This window comes from Citrus sinensis, chromosome 1 (genome assembly GCF_022201045.2).
Source record: "Citrus sinensis cultivar Valencia sweet orange chromosome 1, DVS_A1.0, whole genome shotgun sequence".
Taxonomy (NCBI): Eukaryota; Viridiplantae; Streptophyta; class Magnoliopsida; order Sapindales; family Rutaceae; genus Citrus; species Citrus sinensis.
Window position 1 is genome coordinate 4194310 of NC_068556.1, and position 19433 is coordinate 4213742.

The 19433-nt window shown below is 34.0% G+C and overlaps 2 protein-coding genes across 4 annotated transcripts; both read right to left on the bottom strand.

Annotated features, from left to right (window-relative positions):
- Positions 1 to 385: 385 nt before the first annotated feature.
- On the bottom strand, positions 386 to 6101 carry LOC102621961 (ATP-dependent zinc metalloprotease FTSH 4, mitochondrial). Its single transcript, XM_006475846.4, has 7 exons — positions 5848 to 6101; positions 4800 to 4887; positions 4187 to 4450; positions 3731 to 3967; positions 3502 to 3626; positions 1841 to 2317; positions 386 to 1507 (listed from the first exon to the last, which is right to left on the bottom strand). The coding sequence occupies exons 1-7, from the start codon at positions 5872 to 5874 to the stop codon at positions 578 to 580; spliced, it is 2148 nt and encodes a 715-aa protein (XP_006475909.1). The 5' UTR covers positions 5875 to 6101; the 3' UTR covers positions 386 to 577.
- A 4084-nt stretch (positions 6102 to 10185) lies between these two features.
- LOC102621479 (protein indeterminate-domain 7) lies at positions 10186 to 13096 on the bottom strand. Of its 3 annotated transcripts, none has more exons than XM_025097625.2 (4): positions 12407 to 13091; positions 11935 to 12331; positions 10945 to 11545; positions 10186 to 10863 (listed from the first exon to the last, which is right to left on the bottom strand). In XM_025097625.2, the coding sequence occupies exons 1-4, from the start codon at positions 12594 to 12596 to the stop codon at positions 10462 to 10464; spliced, it is 1590 nt and encodes a 529-aa protein (XP_024953393.1). In that variant the 5' UTR covers positions 12597 to 13091; the 3' UTR covers positions 10186 to 10461. The 3 variants fall into 3 exon arrangements, with proteins under 3 accessions (XP_024953393.1, XP_006475907.1, XP_024953394.1); XM_025097626.2 differs by having other exon boundaries at positions 10656 to 10863; positions 10941 to 11545; positions 12407 to 13096; XM_006475844.4 differs by having other exon boundaries at positions 10186 to 11545; positions 12407 to 13087.
- Between the last annotated feature and the right edge of the window lie 6337 nt (positions 13097 to 19433).

The window sequence follows — 19433 nt, forward strand, 5'->3', positions numbered from 1 at the left end:
AACCATAGAAAGCTAGAAACCCTCGGTATTAGCACACACTGAGGATGAAAATTATCCAAGAATGTACTGTAACTTGGTGACATCTCCATGTTCAAATTTGCCTAAAATCTTCCAATTGATGGGTATTTGAATTTGCTTCTAGTACAAAATTACAAAAGCTTAAGTTGAAAAGCAAGGCTCACAGATTAATCAAATGAAAACAAGAACCTTCCATCTTACTTTCAGAGAAGCAAAATTTGATCTCAACATTATCCAGGAGCAGCAAAATTTAAGTTGAACATTATTCTCCACTGTATAAAACAGTTGAAGGTGACGGAATGATTTTAAAAAGGAAAGAGAGAGAGAAAGAGGGAGGGAGAGCATACACATCCCAGAGAGCTTAAAATTGCAGCTACAATTGACAGCGCGATTCTACTGCCGGTAAATTCTTCTATAACTTCTGTTCAAATTTGTGATACATAAACAGTCTAGCAGCAATCATACTACAGTTCTCGGAAAACAGGCCTGTGATTAACTAAATTATGCACAATCAATTCAATTTATAACCATGCAGGAGGTCTTACCAACCTCTCTAAGGTTATGATCCCACAGGAGCAATTCCTTTGGCTTGAGCTGCAGCCTTTGCAGCTGCGGCAGCAGCAGCCGCTGCAGCGGCAGCAGATGCAGCTGGATTGGGTGTTGATGGTGGAGGCACCGGGTTTGATTGTGAATTGTTTTGTGATTGAACTATCTGCTGATGTTGCTGCTGCTGCTGAGAGTTGACTTGGGCGAGTAGAGCCTTGATCTGACTTCCTGAAAGAGTCTCATGCTCAAGCAAAGCATTAGCAAGTGCATGGAGCTCCTTGCTATGCATAGTGAGAATAGTTTTTGCATTGTTGTAAGCCCTATCCAGAAAGTTCCTAACTTCTTTCTCAATAAGCAGCCTAGTCTCAGTGCTCATGCTCTTCCCATTGTCATCATAATTGTGAGTGACAACCCCAACCTCTTTGCTCATGCCATACTTTGTAACCATTGCTCTAGCTAGCTTAGTGGCTTGTTGAAGATCAGAGGATGCACCAGAAGTAACTTCATTTTCTCCAAAGATAAGCTCTTCTGCGACCCTTCCACCCATGCAAACATCAAGCCTGGCAAGCATCTGCTTCCGTGAGATGCTCGTTTCATCCTTGTCTGGCAATTGAGCAACCATGCCTAAAGACATCCCACGGGGAACAATTGTTGCTTTGTGAACTGGAAGAGCCCCATCAGTATGGACAGCCACAAGGGCATGCCCACCCTCATGGAAAGCCGTCAGCTTTCTTGACTCATCAGAAATCACAGCTGACTTGCGTTCACTTCCCATCATAATCTTGTCCTTTGCATACTCCAGATCAGCCATTGTCACAGCTTTGGCACCGTCCATTGCTGCCTTGAGTGCAGCGATGTTGACTAGGTTTGCAAGATCCGCACCAGAGAACCCGGGAGTCCCTCTAGCAATGATCATCAGATCAACATCATCCGCCTTCAACACCTGTAATTGCACCACAATCAATGGTAATGCATGGGTATTGGTATATGATTATTCCTATTGTGTCACATAAATCTAATATAAAAATCTTACAAAAGCCAATGTTGACATACATAGTGCATCAACTAAAGGACTAGGTTATGATGATGATGGTAATGGTTTAATTGTATACCGACAAGAAATATAAGAACAAAGACATATGAATTAGACAGGCTTAAGTCAGGCTCATCAAGTAGACATTTCCCACTGAAGAATAACAAAAGACCACGACAGCGATTGTTTAGCCTTTGCCAATTCAACCTCAGACTTCGATTCTAAACAAGGAGTAAGCAATACCTTCGACATGTGGGATTCCATGATCTGCCGCCGCCCTTCTACATCTGGATTTGGAACAACAATGTGGCGGTCAAATCGTCCAGGTCGCACCAGTGCCTTGTCTAATGACTCTGGGAAATTAGTAGCAGCAATCACAATTATTCCTTCATTTTGCTTGAAACCATCCAGCTCGACTAACAGCTGATTCAAAGTCATCTTCATGTATTGTTGGTCTTTAGGGTTTCGGCTTCCTCCAATGGCATCTATCTCATCAATAAATATTATACACGGAGATCGCTTCTTTGCAGCAGAAAAAAGATCTCTTACTCTCCGGGCTCCAACTCCAACAAACATCTCTTCAAACTCACTGCCGCTGCAAGAGAAGAAAGGAACACCAGCTTCTCCAGCAATAGCTCTTGCCAACATAGTTTTGCCAGTGCCAGGTGGGCCAACAAGCAAAACACCTTTTGGAAGCTTCCCACCTAAACGAGTGAAGCGCTGTAACAAGAAAAGCCAAATACCCAGGAATCAAAATTAATATTCCATTAGGTGGTTAAGGAACATAAATTCAAAGGAAAGAAAAAGCCATAAGTAACGGGCCATTCAACTAGTATCAGCATTAATGAAGATCTATGGCTGCCAACAATTCTTGATCCCTGATATCAAAGAACATTCCACTCTCAAATCACAACCTTTTACAGACTTGAATCTTAGTGCATGATCTTAAACCACTCTGTGCATTGAAACTGCTATTATACACAGGTGTTTGTGAACAGGATTTTATGCCATCATCTGCCAAGAAGGAACAATCCAGGTTGGACAATGTCATCAAGAAGATATTGTCCTTATCCAGCCTCTTACAAAGAGAACTAATGTGTTCTCAACAAACAGAAATTCTCTTTTTTTTAAAAAGACAGCTGGTATGTAAAAAAGGAATGACTTTACTTCCCTAAACAAAATTTCCACCTTCCAATGTAAGGATGTTAATTTTAGAATTACTAAAACCACCAAAAATGAGGAACATGCCCAACTTAGCACATAGAAACAGCGTCAATGTTCAATTGAAACTAACAATAAATGCAAATTAAAAAAATAAATTGATTCACAATGTTTCAGACATCAGTTCGCTCATTGCTTACAAATTGAAATGAAAAGATAAAATAGCAGAGCAATAATTACATAATCACCTGGTCAGATGGAAAACCATCAAGCAAACCAAATAAACTCATCATTGATGTCTCAAGATATAGATATCTAGTAACTACATGCACACAAGAGCTTAGTTACACATAGTTTGGTACTGAAAAGCAGAGAGCAGGAACATAACTACGGGTCATATTAGTCTAAGAGTATCTCATGACAGAAGCTATTAGGTGAAAGCCAAAGCAATGAAGCTTTCAAAATTGGTTCTTTATTCCCCAATTCGGAATGAAATGTAAATATTTGTGGAGGAGATATCCAGGCAATGAATAGAGAAAATTATATACTTCATAGAAAGGAAAGATTACATATCTCTCCTATATTTGATGCATCTTTTGGGTGTATAACCCAGAACAGGAGATTCCACAGGTGGCACACACATTTACACCCAGTATCCATGTGACAAAAATGCACACAGAAAGCTAACAAGAAGATAAAGAGAGATAGAAGTGCACATGCACAGGTCATTATCAAGCATTTACTTTTGGATCTCGAAGGTAGTGGACAATCTCTTCAAGCTCTTGTTTTGCCTCATCAACACCTTTCACATCACTGAATTTTGTGTTCGATTCCAAGCTAGGTTGCACCTCTTCATGCAAACCAAGTCCTGAAAAATAAAAATAAAATATATGTAGAAGGTTTCACAACAATAAAATTTGTATCAGGAGGAAATTACGGACACACTTAAAAAGTATTAGGATATAATTATACCTTTGCTGATTCCCCTATCCTCAATAAGTGCTCCTACACCAGAAATCAACAGAAAGCCCAGTGCAATAGTGCGAATTGTACGCCACAGTTGCTCTTTAAAGTGCCCTCCTTCAGCTGCCACCATGTGGATAGGTGCACTGGCAGTTCCAAGCACGCCATCTTTTGTTGGTTTGCCGACATTCTTAAAAGCTGAAATGCCTCCTATACTTTCTTCGTCCCTAGCCGAGTTGGCGATACCTGTGAGTTTCATAGAAGACTCTTGCTTAGTATATCAAAAATTATGCTTGACAGACATTTCTGACAAAGTATATGTGCTCCAAAATCCAAACAAATAAATTCTGCAATGGATTCAGATTATAAATCTCTGCCTTATTTGCTGATTTTCCAGTTTCAGTATGACCATCTTTGAATTCCATGACCACAATTTGCAACACTTTTAGAATTATATACACCCACCTTTTTGTAATGTCTTGAGCAGCTCACTATCATCTAGCCGGTCAACTTTCACTAATGCTTTAACGTATTCAGAGAGTGCTGACTGGTTAGAATGTAATGATGGTTGGCTTTCAAAAAGTCTAATCACTGCCTCAGGATCATTTCGGCGGTAAAGTTCTCGGAGATGGGCAACCTCGCTGGCTTCATCAGCATCGCGTACTCTGCGAGCCAAACTACCAACGTAGTTTGACTGAAACCTCCTTTGTGTGTTGGAAAACCCATTCCCTAAAGAAAAGAAAAAGGAAAACATTAGCACATGACAGTGATAAACAGAGAAGAAAGCTCTCTCTTTTGTTATACATCCTCCCAAAAGGGCAAAAAGTTATTCAGATGGAAAACTAGCTCAACTCATTAAGGCTAAGCAAGTACTTTTTTATTATGCAGTGAAAGCATAGTAATGCAAAGTTGTTGTTTGAAAATTCCTAAATCATTTCATTTGACCTGAAATAAAGTTACATACTCTTTAACTCTTAAGAGACTATCAGCAGCTCCTTCAAGATAAATATCATTAGTAGTTCTAAAACAAAAGGACGTAGATATAAATGCGCAACTTCAGAGTGCACAGAATGCATACCTCCGGTACCTCCAAGTTTGTTCACTTGAAAATAAGTCCTAACAAACAAATTTTTGACCGGCACCAACTCTGTTCGGTGCCTTGAAACCTATTGAAGAAAAACACAGAGTTTTAGTAATAAAGAGTAAAAGGAGAATTGAGAAAGGATAAATCCTATGCCATACAAAAGAATGAGATTCGACGATTTAAACTGATAATAAAAGAAGTTGGTACACCCAAAACCAACCACAAAGACTTTGATGCCAAAAGATTCTTCCTTTATACTCATGTGAGAACATGTACTAATATAAGCATGCATTATTTAGAAACAAGAGCTAAAGAACCTATAGTGATACTACCAGTACAGCAACTAAAGGCAGGGACATTTCAAATGTGATGAACACATAATACAAAGAAAACAAATAATAAGAATTAAGCAATAGTTTCTAAATTTTCTTCATGATCTGCAAATTGAGGGGAAAAAATTAGCCCTGTCCTCTTTTACTCCTTTCAAATCTTCTACACCCCCAAAATAATCAACGAACATAAGGAGAAAAAACAATACTGCAAAAACTGGCTTTGCAACAAAACTAGGAACAGGGACAACTTTCAAGATACCAGCTTCACAATGTGGTTATTCAATGAAGATTCAGTACAGGACAATATTTGCCCATGAACAGACTAATTCAAAAGATACACATAAAAAATTCTTGTAAACAAGATCCAGTGATGTGTCTCTCATTCCCTCTCTCCTGGTGTCTAAAATGCAATGAATCAATGGTTCAAAACACAGCTTTAGCTTCATTCCCTACCTTAACACAACTATAATTTTGAGTACAGCTATAGTTTTGACTAAATAATGAAAATTATCAGAATCAACATTAACCAAAGCTGAAATTGTAAATTGGGTTTTCTGACCAACCTAAACTAAAGCCTCGCTAAAATTAAAACTAGGGTTATTGCAGACCCAAAACAAGCTAACTTTCTATATATGTCAAGAATATGAAGGAACGCAGCATATGAAAAAACAATTATTAATCAATAAATCGTGTGAAGAAATGCAACTGACCTCTGTGATTAGGCGCCTCCAAGCCATAGCCTCTTCAGAGACTCACAAAATTAAAAAAAAAAAAAAATCTGATTTTTTTTTAATCCAAAAACACTCTCTCTAAATCTCTGTTTATCTTCTACAAAATACAATAATATATTGTGATGTATGGTCTCTTTTGAGGCGCGTTTGGTTAGCGAGAAAACGCAGGAAAATATGTGCGAGAGAGAGAGGTGTACACAGGGGTTCGGATGGGGAGAGCGTGTTAAAAATACGGGAACACGTGGTATTTAAATGTCGATACTGCCCTCGGTACTAATATGTATGGGCTCGTATGGTCCAATCTGTTTGAAGAATCAACTTATTTTTAAGGAAACCAAAAAAATGATAAAAAAAATTAAAAACCGACGCGGCGACACCAGTTTACGGAGACTTCACTTAAAAAAAAAAATAATAATCTGAGTCTTTATATCTTTGACAGATACTGCTGATCTTTCTTTGGGAAGAATGTTTGACTTTTGATACATACGTTAGGCCCAAATTTTATGAGCCCAACAACTGTTGTAAGCTTACACGGACTTACAAATGAGGCTCAGTCCACAAACGGGGCCGGGGGAAATCTTTTTGATTAGCACTATTGGCACTCCTCAATAATCTCGTAGAAACCCCTTTTCGGCTTTTACAATTTTAACCATACCGGAAGTTACAAATAAAAGTCTAATGAAACTCTTGCATGGATCCTGCACAATTTCGCGTTGGAATTTAGATAAAAAAAACCTTCTCTTCTCAGCAACCATTGAAAATAATAGAGAAAAAGCTTGAATTAATAAACAATTGATTATATATGTTCAAAAATTCTTACTATTATTTTAGTCTACCTCAAGATTGTAAATTGTTCGGTCAAATTTGATGAGTTAATGAACCCAAAAAAAAATTTTGATGAGTTAATTTTTTTAATGTTTATAAATACATCTTTCTCTTTCGAAACTCACCATGTCGTATATTATTTCTTTTATATATATATATATATATTTGATGCTTCATTGACGCATGCAATTTGGAGCATCCATGGAACTTTTCTGTTTCAGGTATTCTAAAAATAAGAAATTTGTACGAAAAAGAAATCTCCTCATGACAAAGATATCATCATTTTTGCTTCTAGGGCGAGGTTCCTTATTTTGCTAAAGTTTCTCCACTCCTCTTTGTACTGGAAAATACGATTTCCTACATATACAAATGGATTACTTTGCTAAAATTCTTTATATTGTCTTCTAATTTATCAAACCCCACCTCTTTTTTAGGCAAATTCAGGCTTTAAAATAGATTATCAGATTTATATAGACTTTTTCTTCTTCTTCTTCTTCTTCTTCTTCTTCTTTTAATAGTGATCAAGGGTATTGAGGGGATCGAAGGTGATGTTTTAAGAAGCAAAGTCAGTTTTGAAATTATTATATTGGGTATATTTATAGAAGGGGTTATGACTTATGAGAGAATTATTGAGGGTGCCAATAGCACCATTCAAAACTTTAAACAAGCTCATTTTAGTCACATAACAATTCGCAATAAAATTACCCATTTTTATGGTTATTTTTGTCTATATTTTGTTTCCTCAGTGCTTTCCTTTCTCAATTCAAAGGCAAGCATATCACTATTACGAACTGTAAACCAACTTCGCAATACAAACGGGAGGTAATTAAATTAAAGCAATTTATAGTATCACTTATAAGTGTTTATAATTAACGAAACAAATTTTGTATTCATTCGATGTAGGTTTATGCTCAACTTCATGCAAATTCTACGACTATATTATGTGAACGTAGGGTAGATCTCACCTTTATAATAATATACCCCTCAGACGTGCTCAATAGATCCCAAGCTATGTTCTAATTTTCCAAACAAACAAAAAAAAAAAATCGGAATTTCAGAAAAGGTCAACAAAGTTAACTCACATAATCGTATTTTTATATTGGCCTCTTTGATTGATATCTTATCACAAAATCACAGACCACGTCAATAGAAACTGATTTTTTTTTTTTTTTTTGGAATCATGTACCCGTTACCTTTGACCTCACCGAATTGAAATGGATTTATCTATATATTTTAGAAGGAAAAGTCTAAGGCAAATTAGCTAATTAAGAAAGAAGATTGACCGAGTTTCAACTTGAAAGAAGAATAAATGAATAGGCTTGATCCTCCTCCTCGGGATTAAGAACATTAGCAGCAATTAAGGTGTCAAAAAGCATCTACTTTTTATTACGACTACAAAACAGCATCCAAAACCACGAAACAGTGACGTCTGTGCACTGCAGCACCAGTCCCCGAATCTGTCTCAATTAGTCGGCAGCGTATGTCCAAAGGACCAAACCCCCCAGTTCATCAATAATCATGCATCACATCAAACTTTAAATGTGAAAAAATAAAAAATAAAAATGTTCGAGATATTGTGTTAGTGTTACAGTCTAGTGCTTGCTGGACTTTGGAATAGAAATTTCAGTGAGACACCTATTGCACAATGATTAGAGATGTAATTATGTATGAGTACACGTACGGGCGTCGAAGTGTGCTCTCCGGGTTATTAATTTCATTGAGATCTTCAGTTCTGTAATTATCAACTTCGAGCTAGGACTCGACGACCACTTAAGTAGGCATCCCATGAAGGTTACCATTGAATTAAGATTTTTGGAAAGTACAAGTGGATGTTACTCAATCAAGAATTGTTTAATTTAGACCGACCTAATTTTGTCTCTTAATAGCCTCATTTGCTATTTTGGTTTCACAGTTTTGAAGTCATAATTCCTGTGAAATATAAGATAATGTATAGGTGTTTCGGTTTGTTGTCTAATGAGAGTTAAAATCGGGTAGTTTGTAAGTTTTCCTCTGCTTAAATTAAAATATACCAATTATTCTCCTATTATTTTCATAACATCCTTACAAAAAAAAAAAAAAGTTCAAGGAAAAGACAAATAAATGGGTCATTTGCTTGATATATCATCTTGCGAATATAAAATACATGTTGATTATAAAAAAATGTTTAGAAATAACAAAAAAATAAAAGAAAAATATATTCTTATCAATATTTTAATTTTTAATTTAATTTATATGATTTATTCAATTCATAAAAAAAATATGAATAAAATTGCATTTAAAATCAAGGGTGATACTATAAAATTGTAGTATCAAGGCAGTTATTGGGTATTATAAAAACATTAAGGAAACAAGTGGTATATATTGATTTCTATCAAGGGAAGACTGACAGTGTCCCTTAAAATAGGGTCTAATGCAAATGGTATATCATGCTATGCATCCACCATCAATTTTTTTTCATCAAATAAGTATAGATAAATTATAGTTTTAAGATCACAATGCATGATCCTTTCAATTAATAAACTCTCCAATGTTTAGGGATGGCAAAATTACCTGCCAACCCCCAAATCTGCCCGTTGCGGGTAATTTTGCAGGTTGTGGTTGAGTTTGGTATTGAGAAAAAATTTTATCGGATACTGATCAAGCATGTATCAGTCAACCCGCATTCTTTATTTTAATTATATACATTTTTAATTTTAATCATAAAAAATATATTTTAAAAAATTAATCATAAATATGTGTAAGTTAAAGTTTTTAAGTCCACACACACACACACACACACACACAAGCTTTAATAACTATAAATTTTATAATTTTCAAGTATAATATTATAGATATTTTATTTTAATTGATTAATTTTTTTGTTTTACTTTAATGACTGGAACCAAATGATTGGTTACTAAAGTTGGGTTATTTATTTGTTTAATTAATTGTTAACAATAGTTGTACAAAATTTACTTGTTAGTATTGTTAATAATACTTGTATATTGATGAAAATATGTAGCAAGGCATTGATATTAGATATGATGATTTGCTTATAACAGAAATATTTTGTGTTAAATTAATGTATTTTGTGTATTTGTTTTAATGTTGAAATTTTAATTTCTTATTCCCATTGATAAAATCTAAAATTGAGTATTATATGTAGATTTTTTAGGTTATTATTATAAATTTATAGTTTGAATTATATAATTTTATTTTTATATATTATTAAAGTATTTTTTAATATTCGTGATTTTAAATGACAAGGCCCGCAAAAAAATTTACTACAAGTGGCGGATGGGTTTGATAATTGTTAAAACCTATAGCGGGTGGATTTTTTTAAAAAATAAAAACCTCCTGTGGGTTGCGAGCAGTCTTAGTAATTTAAACTTTTTACATATGGGGGTTTGGTAATGGCAAATCCGCACTAAGTGGTGCCCATTTGCCATCCCCATATGATGTTCAATTACTATCTATTATCATCAAGTCCAACTCAAAATGCATTAATCAAAATAAACATAATAGCATATTTTGGTTCCATTATACTTGCTGATTAATTTTTTTAATCGAAGATGAACAGTTGATGATGAATTACAACCAAATTAACTATATGTAAAGCAAAATGACAGAAACTGAACAATTATACGAATTTAACCCAAGGAAACACGGTGGAAACTGGAAAGCACCATTAAGTATCCGAACATATTTAAAATGCCACAGCAGGATTTTTCTTTTCTCTCTCTGTAGCTCTCTTTATAGGGAAATTTAATTAATCAGCTAACCCATAAGCTAACCTTGCCAAGTTCTTGGGTTCTGATTCTGCGGTCCAAACGTTGAAGAAGAAGAAGGATTAATTTGATCAAGGCCTGCTATATTGACAAAATCTCTATGACTATGAGGAAATGTTTTTAGTCCCAAAAAATCTCTTGTCAAACCATCACTCCCTCCAGCGTTGCTACCGCCAGCACCGCCACCATTATTGTCTCTAGTTTCATGATTATTTCTGCTAAGTTGGGCATGGTGAAAATCGCCGTATCCTTTTGGATTCAGTATCCCATTCAATGCATCATCAAAAGATGACGATGACCCATCAAACCCATTTGTACAAGAAAAAGAACTCATCATCATATCATGCAGAAGAGATGGAGCTGTCCCAGGGCCTGTTGTAGTAGTTGTAGTACTTGCAGCAAACTGTTCCATGTAAGCAGGGTTAGCAGCAGCAGCAGCTTTATTCCCAAAAGATGACAAGTTATTATGAACAAACCCACTTGCCAAGTCTTCACGTGATGACAAACCCAGACCAGAAGAAGAACCAGCAGCTCCAGCTGTAGATGCGGAACCAGCAGGCATGTGATGAGTTTGGTGGGGTACTGGTACTCTAAGCACGGGTGCAGGTAATGCAGATGGCTGTGTGCTCATAGTCGCCCCCATTTGTGCTGCTTTTTGCAGAAGTGCTGTTGCAGACGTGTGTTGTGAACCTGTGGTGCCGGGTGGCTCAAATGGTGCGAACGAAGTAGAATTAGGGTTAGGGCTAGGGCTAGCGCTTTGGTTTTCGTTGTGAAGTAAAGACCGTGAAAAAATGTTTCCTGAAAATAACTGTGAAGAGAGGTCAATTGAAGAAGGGCAAGCTAACCAAGGTGGAATATGGTGCTGCTGATTGTTGTCTTCTATTTTCACGGCTTGTAGTTGTAGGGCTTGGAGGCCTTGGCTTTGGAGCTGATGATGATGATGGGAAGGGAAATTCAACATGTGGGTTGCCGAGGAATTTGGTTGTTGTTGCGATGGAGAGAAAAGTGGGTTTACTGTTATTGTCCTTGCACTCTCTTCAGCTAAAACGTCACAGAAGGCTCTGTGGGTGATGAAACTGTCCCTTCTGTAACCCAAAAAAAACCATACCACAAAAGAACAAAAAGAGAACCACATCAAAATACAGAATAAATTAACAGTGTCCCAAACCGAAAGTATACTCTCTCTTTCTCTCTCTCACATGTCAACTTTTTGTATTTTCATTCTTTTAATTTTCTTCTCCAAGCACAAAAGACAGATAGTAGATGCAGCCATTAAACGTTTTCCTAATAATCAAAGCCCCTTGCGGTATGATCGATCCATTAGACATATATTAAAATTCATCAAAAAGTTTCATCTGTCTCTCTTCTTCTTCTCACTCAAGGATCACGTAAATATTAGGGGAAAAAAATCTTAAATGTGTTCTTAAAATGTCAACATATATAATTTATTCTTTATTATCATGTTGTGCCTTACCTAGAGAAAAGTTTTCCGCAGTCACATTTATACTCTCTTGTGCCACAAATCTTGGAGTGAGCTTTCCAATCTGATTGAACTGCATATTTCTTAGAGCACTTTTCACATTTCCACTTTTTTTCACCATGCTTTCTGCTAAAGTGCTTCTTAATCCCAGTGAGGTCCCCAAGAGCCCTTGATGGATCATGATGAACACATGTGGGCTCAGGACAGACATAAACCTTCTTCCTCTCCACTTTGTTTGTTCTTTGCTTTAACTTCCACGGCAGGTTATGTCCTCTTCTATGAAGCTGAAGATTCTGGTCTCTTTGAAACCCCTTGTTACAGATCTCACATAAGAATCTGTTTGTGGCCATCAAACTTTTGGGAGACAAGGCTATGACTTCTGCATCTGGGTCTGATTCGAACAGTACAAAATCAATTAACCCCCAGAATTGAAAAAAAATGAAATTAAACAATGAGAAATTTATACCTGGGTTGCCTGGAAGGCTTCTTTTTTTCTTTGATGGTGGTGTTGCTTCGTTTGTTGAAGAAAAAGAATGTTGTGCGTAAAAGTTGGTGCCAGTTTCAACTCTTGAACCCGAAGAAGCAGTTACTTCACCAGAAGCTGAAGTCAAATTTGACATATTCTCTTCTACTAGAAGACCTTTCATCATCTTCATCAACTAATTTAAATGAGGATTTGGTGTTTGAGGTGACACAGAATCACAAGATTCACTGATGATGAGATGGTAAAATGGATCAACTTTTTTAAATCTCTGACAGGTCGTCCTAAGATCTAAAAGAAAACCCTAATTTGGAAAGTAGATAAGAAAGATGATTTCAAGCAGACAAAAACCATAAGAAATAAATGTTACAAAAGGAACAAATTAATAACATTCAAAGCAAAACTTAAACTCACTAGTCATCATCTCATCTCCTCTTTATTTCAACAAAATTCTTTGCTGACATGACACCAAGAAGATTAAACAAACCCAATTCCCATATTAATTAATCAGAAAATGAATCAAAAAATCAAAAAAAAAGAAAGAAAATGAGAGAGAAACAGAAAGAGAAAGAGAAAGAGAGAGAGAGAGAGAGAGAGAGAGAGAGAAAGAGGGATGAGGATATGAGAAGAGAGATTCCTTCGAAGTCATCCACTCATCTAAAAACAAAACAAAACCAAAAGGGTAACAGGGCTTCTTGTTCTGACGTTGCACTTTCTGTCTTTTCCTTTGTTCTCTTCCCAGTACGTCTTTTATTAAAAAAAATAATTATTCTGTACTTAATTTGCTTTTTCAAATTATTTTTCTACAGTTTTTAACGCTCTCTGCTGGTAAATAAATTCATGTTTTAGAACATTACACACCAACCTCATTAAAAAATAAAAAAATAAAAAAATAATAAAAAAAATTATGGATGTAAAGAGGCCGAGTAATTACAGACTTTTTAACAGAGTTGAAAAAGCAAAATCTCTTTGCTCTCTGTGCACTTACACCACACGAGCATGATTGGTTCAGTGATTGAATTACAGCAGACATGCTCATCGAAAACAGTTCTCTATTATTCTGTTCTTTTTACAGTTGTTTAATCCATTAAAGTATCGTTATATACACACACACACACATAGAACAATCAACTTACTTCATTAGAGAAATCTAAATCATCACCTTTCTTTCTTTTTATGATTTTCAAAATTAATTAAAAAAGTGAAGCATATAGAAAAGGTATATATAGGTGGTAGGTCGGTCCCCGGTGCTGCCCAACCCATCATCACTTGTTTTATATGCATACTGAGAGAGAAAGAAAGAGAGAGAGAGAGAAATTCGTCAAAGCTATATCATTCGATCCACGAGTAGTTGAATAATTTCTTGACGATCAGTTCAAAGTAAATGATATTAATTTTATGTTAATTTTTACTATTGAAGAAGAGAAATGAACGTACAATCATTGGCTGCTTGAATTTTTTAGATTTTAGGTAATTCTTTCAGGAAGCACGAAATTAAATTTGGGGTTGAGAAATCTAGCCGGCTTCTTATCGTCACTTTTTTTTTTTTTGGTTTTGGCCACGAGGTATCTTGGGGAGGGCCCCAACTGTGGGAGGCACTTTTAAGTTCGTACCACAACTCAGATTATAAGTCCCCGCTCGAACCGAGAGGCACAAGTGGCGACTTCCCTGCGACTCGAACTGGGAAGCAAACTCAGTCAAGATACTTAAGGGAACTCCATTACCAGTGGAGCCAACACTTTATTGGTTCTTATCGTCACTTTTAATAAACTCGTCACCAGTCAATAATTTGTCAGGGCGCTATTTCGAAAGAAGAAAGAATGTTGAAAGTTATTTAACTAACTCTGTGAGAATTGGAAGTGAAATATGGGGTTTTTTTTTTCTTTTTTCTTTTTTCCTTAACAGTTGTTGGGATCTTTTCGTAATTCTGGACATTTAAATCACTTCTTTTTTTATTATTAATAAAATCAGCTAGTTAATTAGCTTATAAATTTATTAAAAAGAAAACAGAAAAAACTGCGATTAATTAGTAATCCAGTTTTTCCGATTGTTTGCAGGAGATTAAGAAGCATGTCATTTAAAGTATTTCAAGAGTTAGGACTATTTGTTTATCTTTGATAAAGCATCTTAATATATAGTGATATGGCAAATTATTTTTCAACTAGTTTTCCAACAAGTTAGAAAACTAATCTTCATCTGAATATGGTCAGACCAAATTTGGAAAACAAGTTGGACCCCCCACCGCACACATAAAGCTCTGTTTAAAATTGAGGTTGGGTAATTATAATTTAAAAAAGATAGTACTAAAGTATTGTATTTTAAAAGCCAAGTTGATTTGATAAAATATATTATATCTTTACTAATTTTATTAAAATTATTATTTAAAAATTATATTTACTACATATTAGTAAATTTTATTTTATCATTACAAATTTTTTCAATAACAATTGTAGTTTTAAATTATGACACCTCAATACTAAATAGGGGCTAAGTAATACTAAATTAATGCTACAAATAATGAGACTTGGAGATACACTGTCTTTATGCTTGTTCAATGTTTTCAGTAGGTTTTGTCTTCATTCTACCAAAAGGGATGTAATGATAAATGTCATGTTCAAAATTCAATTACTCTGTCCCTTGATATTATACATTACATTTTTATATCTTAACTAACAGAGTTTTGTTTGCACCCATTATATGCTCACAGCTCATCATTCCCTTACTTTTAATTATTTTATTATTATGAAGGACAAGAGTCCATGTGTTTTTTTATCAGCTTAGAACAAATTAAATAATCAATGAAAAAGGGCTGAATTATTATGGTTGCTGTTGCCAAAGATTTGCTCCATGATTTTCCTGTGGATTTGATTAACAAAATAATTGAGATCATCATGTGTCACATTTTCATTATTGTTTGCTTGAGCTTTGGTAGGAGCTAGGAACACCGAACACTACTTTAAAGATACATGGCCATGGGCCCGTGGGCTGTGGCCGTAGACATTGTTTAAAACCAACCCAGATGACTATTTTATGGGGGGATGAATATGTGTGCCAAATTAATATTAAAAATTAATTGATGATTTGAGAGTTAACGTAAGTTTATATAGTTATATTTTATCACTTAAGAAATTAATTAAGTCATCGTGTGTTGGACATTTGGGCAAGTAATAACTTGTTTCCTAACTTTCGACGAGAGTAATTAGTATGTTGTTCATCTAATTTTGTCAAATTCTCTTATCTAGGGGGCTTAAATTTCCTTTGTCACAAAATCTAGGAAATTGGCAGGTCTGGGTATTGTAATCACAGCTCCAATGGTGAAGCCACTCATGGATGTCGAATTAATTTTCTCAAGCTGAAGCCATAAGATCTGATGCACAAGTTAATTATATTCGAGATTTTAGAATATTGCTTCATTTTAATCGTTGAATCAGATAGATTCCAAATGGGTGATGATGATTAAATGCTTATTCAGGATTATGGGGTCCCCAGATTATGATTGATAACCACTTATTTTTAACAGTGAATTTGGATCTAAAAGAACAATTAACCAACTATGTTTGATAAAAATAATCATTTATTTAAGAACCTACCGCAATCCCAATTCCCAAACATGCAATAGATAACACAGTAACCAAATTTATTTTCACGGCTACATGACAACGTCACAATTCAACGTTAGATACGTTTCCTAGATTTTGTGACATAGCTGCTAATGCCCAGATTAGCCAATTATAAGTTAGCAATCCATTACACGGATTGTGCAAATTTGTGCCACAATCCAGATCCTAATGATAGGTTTGGTTGTTAAAGTCTCAATCCGGAACGTCCCTAAACTAATTGAAAATTCCATAAAATATATGGGTTGTTTGCGGATTGGGTTGGGTTGAAAATTTTTAATTCAATTCAACCAGTATATTTTACCATAGAAGTTGAAAAATGTCCCTAAACTAATTAGTATTTACTATATTGTAATAATATATACTAATTATTATGGTAAATAGTCTAGTCACTTACAATATTGTACCTTTAGATTTTTACACATTTACTTTTATCGAAAATATTAAAATAGATATTTGTTGATCTTTGAATTATTTTGTCCTTTTATAATGCTTATACATTGTTGTTTAGAGTAAAATTTATCTTTATTCTTTACTAAATACACTCAGCCCCTGCAACTACAGTTTTTCAATTTGCTATAAGTATTATAGTTACGTTTAATTGAATGAGTGTCAAGGGTAATTATACTTATTTATTTATATTAAAAAGTAGTTAATGGTAATTGCCATTGCGAGTGTTTTTGTACTATAAAATTTTATAAAAGTATGAGTATTCACGTGAATACTCCCATTCTTTTAATAATCTTTTGTCATGCATGCATTATTTAAACTTTTAATTATCTATACAATTATATCCTATAGCTACTTACCATAATTTTTTAAATAGTCATCATAAAAATCATATTGACATCAATCAATCTATTCGTTTAAATTTTCATCTTATTGAGATTTGATAGCTATTGCTTCCCCCACCCCACACATTCATTTTCGGTGAGATGTTTGGGATCAAGCTATTTAAGAATGATGATGATGATTGATCTTTTCAATTTATTTCACTAGCTCCGACTTCTCATATAATCCCTAATTTACCTTGATTATCAGTTTTATCCTTAGCCAACACTATAACACTCAAACTTTAGTCATAAATAAGGCTTTGGTTTGAGCTTTGTATTATAGCAAAAACGAAGAAAAGTACTTGCTTTGTCTTCATTTTATAATAGAAATTTCACTACGCTTCCCAGGTTGTGTTGTACTCACTATAACGAACAATATCTCAAAATTCTCTTAAATGTTGAAAACTTTCTTGTGTTTGGAACAGAAATTTCACTAGGCCACTATCGCAGGAATATGCTTTTTCTCGATTGAAATAAAGTTGGGGTTGATTGAAATTTTGGACTTAGCAGTCTTCGATCTGTCTGATTCTATTATGAGATTTGGAGAGTAAAGTCCAAAAGCATATTCAGACATTAATATGGCCCTAAATATAGCCTAAATAAACTCATGCTACAACTTTGATTATGGCTATTATTTTGTTAAGTAACAGATTTAGACTAAACAATAATGATACTTGTTGTGAATTGTGATGTGGGAGTGGAATATACTAATGAATAATAGAGAATCAGTATTTGAATAATGGAGAATCAGTAGTTTAATATTAATTTTCAAGGATTGTTATAGCGATAAAGGTAAAATTAGGAAAAATGTGAGAAAATTGAATATTTTTGAAAAATGAATATGAAAATATGTTTGGAAACAATTTTAGGAAATGTTTCTTGAAATGAATTTGGAAATGTTTTTTGAAAGAATTTTGAAAATATTTTCTCATAAATATTTTTGGAAGAACATTGAAAATATTTTCTCAAAAATGTTTTTGGTAGAACATTGAAAATGTTTTCTCATAAATTGTTTTTGGCAGAATAAAAAAAATGTTTTCTTGGAATTTGTTCTTTGGGAATATTTTCAAAAATGACGAAGCTTACTATTTATAGGCTTCATTTCCTCATTTCTATTAATTTTAATGCATGCTTAACATTAATTCTATTGGATGTTTTTACATTGAATATCAATGCATTCTTAATATTAATTATAATGCATGCTCTTACATTAAATATCAATGCGTGCTTAACATCAATTATAATGCATTTACATTAAATATCAATGCATGTTTGTCCATACATCTAATCCGTATGCAGTGTACATTGTCAACCATGTGCATTCAATCGTGATATATACTCACCAAAGTGAGTCTCTTTAGCCAATAATTAACTACTAGCTCCTTCGTTTTTAATCTAAAACAAAAAAAAAAACCCCGATACATGTGCATCAAACTGTAAGTATGCGATTTAGGATTTAGTGTTCTAAACTAAGTTTCTTATTATTATTATTATTATTATTATTTTATAATAATTGGTTATCCACTAACTCGTTTCACAAGGTATTCCCTTATGGGTTAAGGTTCCTCAAGTGGGGTTAACTAAGGGTTTAATGTGAATTGGGAAATAAAGGATAATAAGGTAATCCAAACAGTTAAATATCACCACTCCTATATTTTATTAGTTTGTGGACCCAATAATCATTAATCGCAATGTTGAGATTACAATTTTTTTTTTTCATATCTTACGGTTATATCATATCTTATGGTAAAAAAAAAACTTTTTTTTTTTTAATGAAAATGATAAACACTTTATATGCATACGCAACTTTTTTTTTTTTAGTTGTAATTAAGCTAGTCAACAAGGGCTTGCTTTCATGGGAAGAGTTTAACGGTTGAAATTTTGGATTACAATGGAGAAGGGGAGGGGAATACCTTATTTATATTTTCATACCCTCTCCATCCAGTTCAAAATTGCTTAAGGAGAGAGAATGAGAATCTTTGAATAATTAAAGGTTCCTCAGGATACCCAATTTCCACATAATTGATACTTTTATTGTTGAAACTTGACATTATCATATTAAGTAAAAATATAAAATCATATTCCCAACACAAAAAACATCAAAATAAATTAAAGTAATTAAAATCATTTCCATCTAACTAAATCAATGTTATCAAAATTACAAGATAGTGTATGAAATTAAGCAAAAGTAGAGTTTCAAGGTTGAACACATCTATAAAAGTCATATGGTATATGAATCATCAACAAAATTATCATTGTCAATCTTTAAGTGTTTGTATTGGCTTTTATTTATAATTTTTCTTTTATAAATATTATGGTACTTGTTATTTACATCTACATTGTTACAATTTAAATGGTAAATATGTTTATTAAAAATTTTAGAAGAAATAAAATAAAAATTACAAGTTAAAAATAAAAATGGGGGTTTTACCAAATCTCCTTCCCATTTGAGATACTGGATATTAAATTATATTTGTCCCTTCCAAATAAGAAATCAAGTATAAAAATGTCCTTGTACCCTCTTAAAATGAGAGAAATTCCTCATGGCCCATTCCCGTTGGG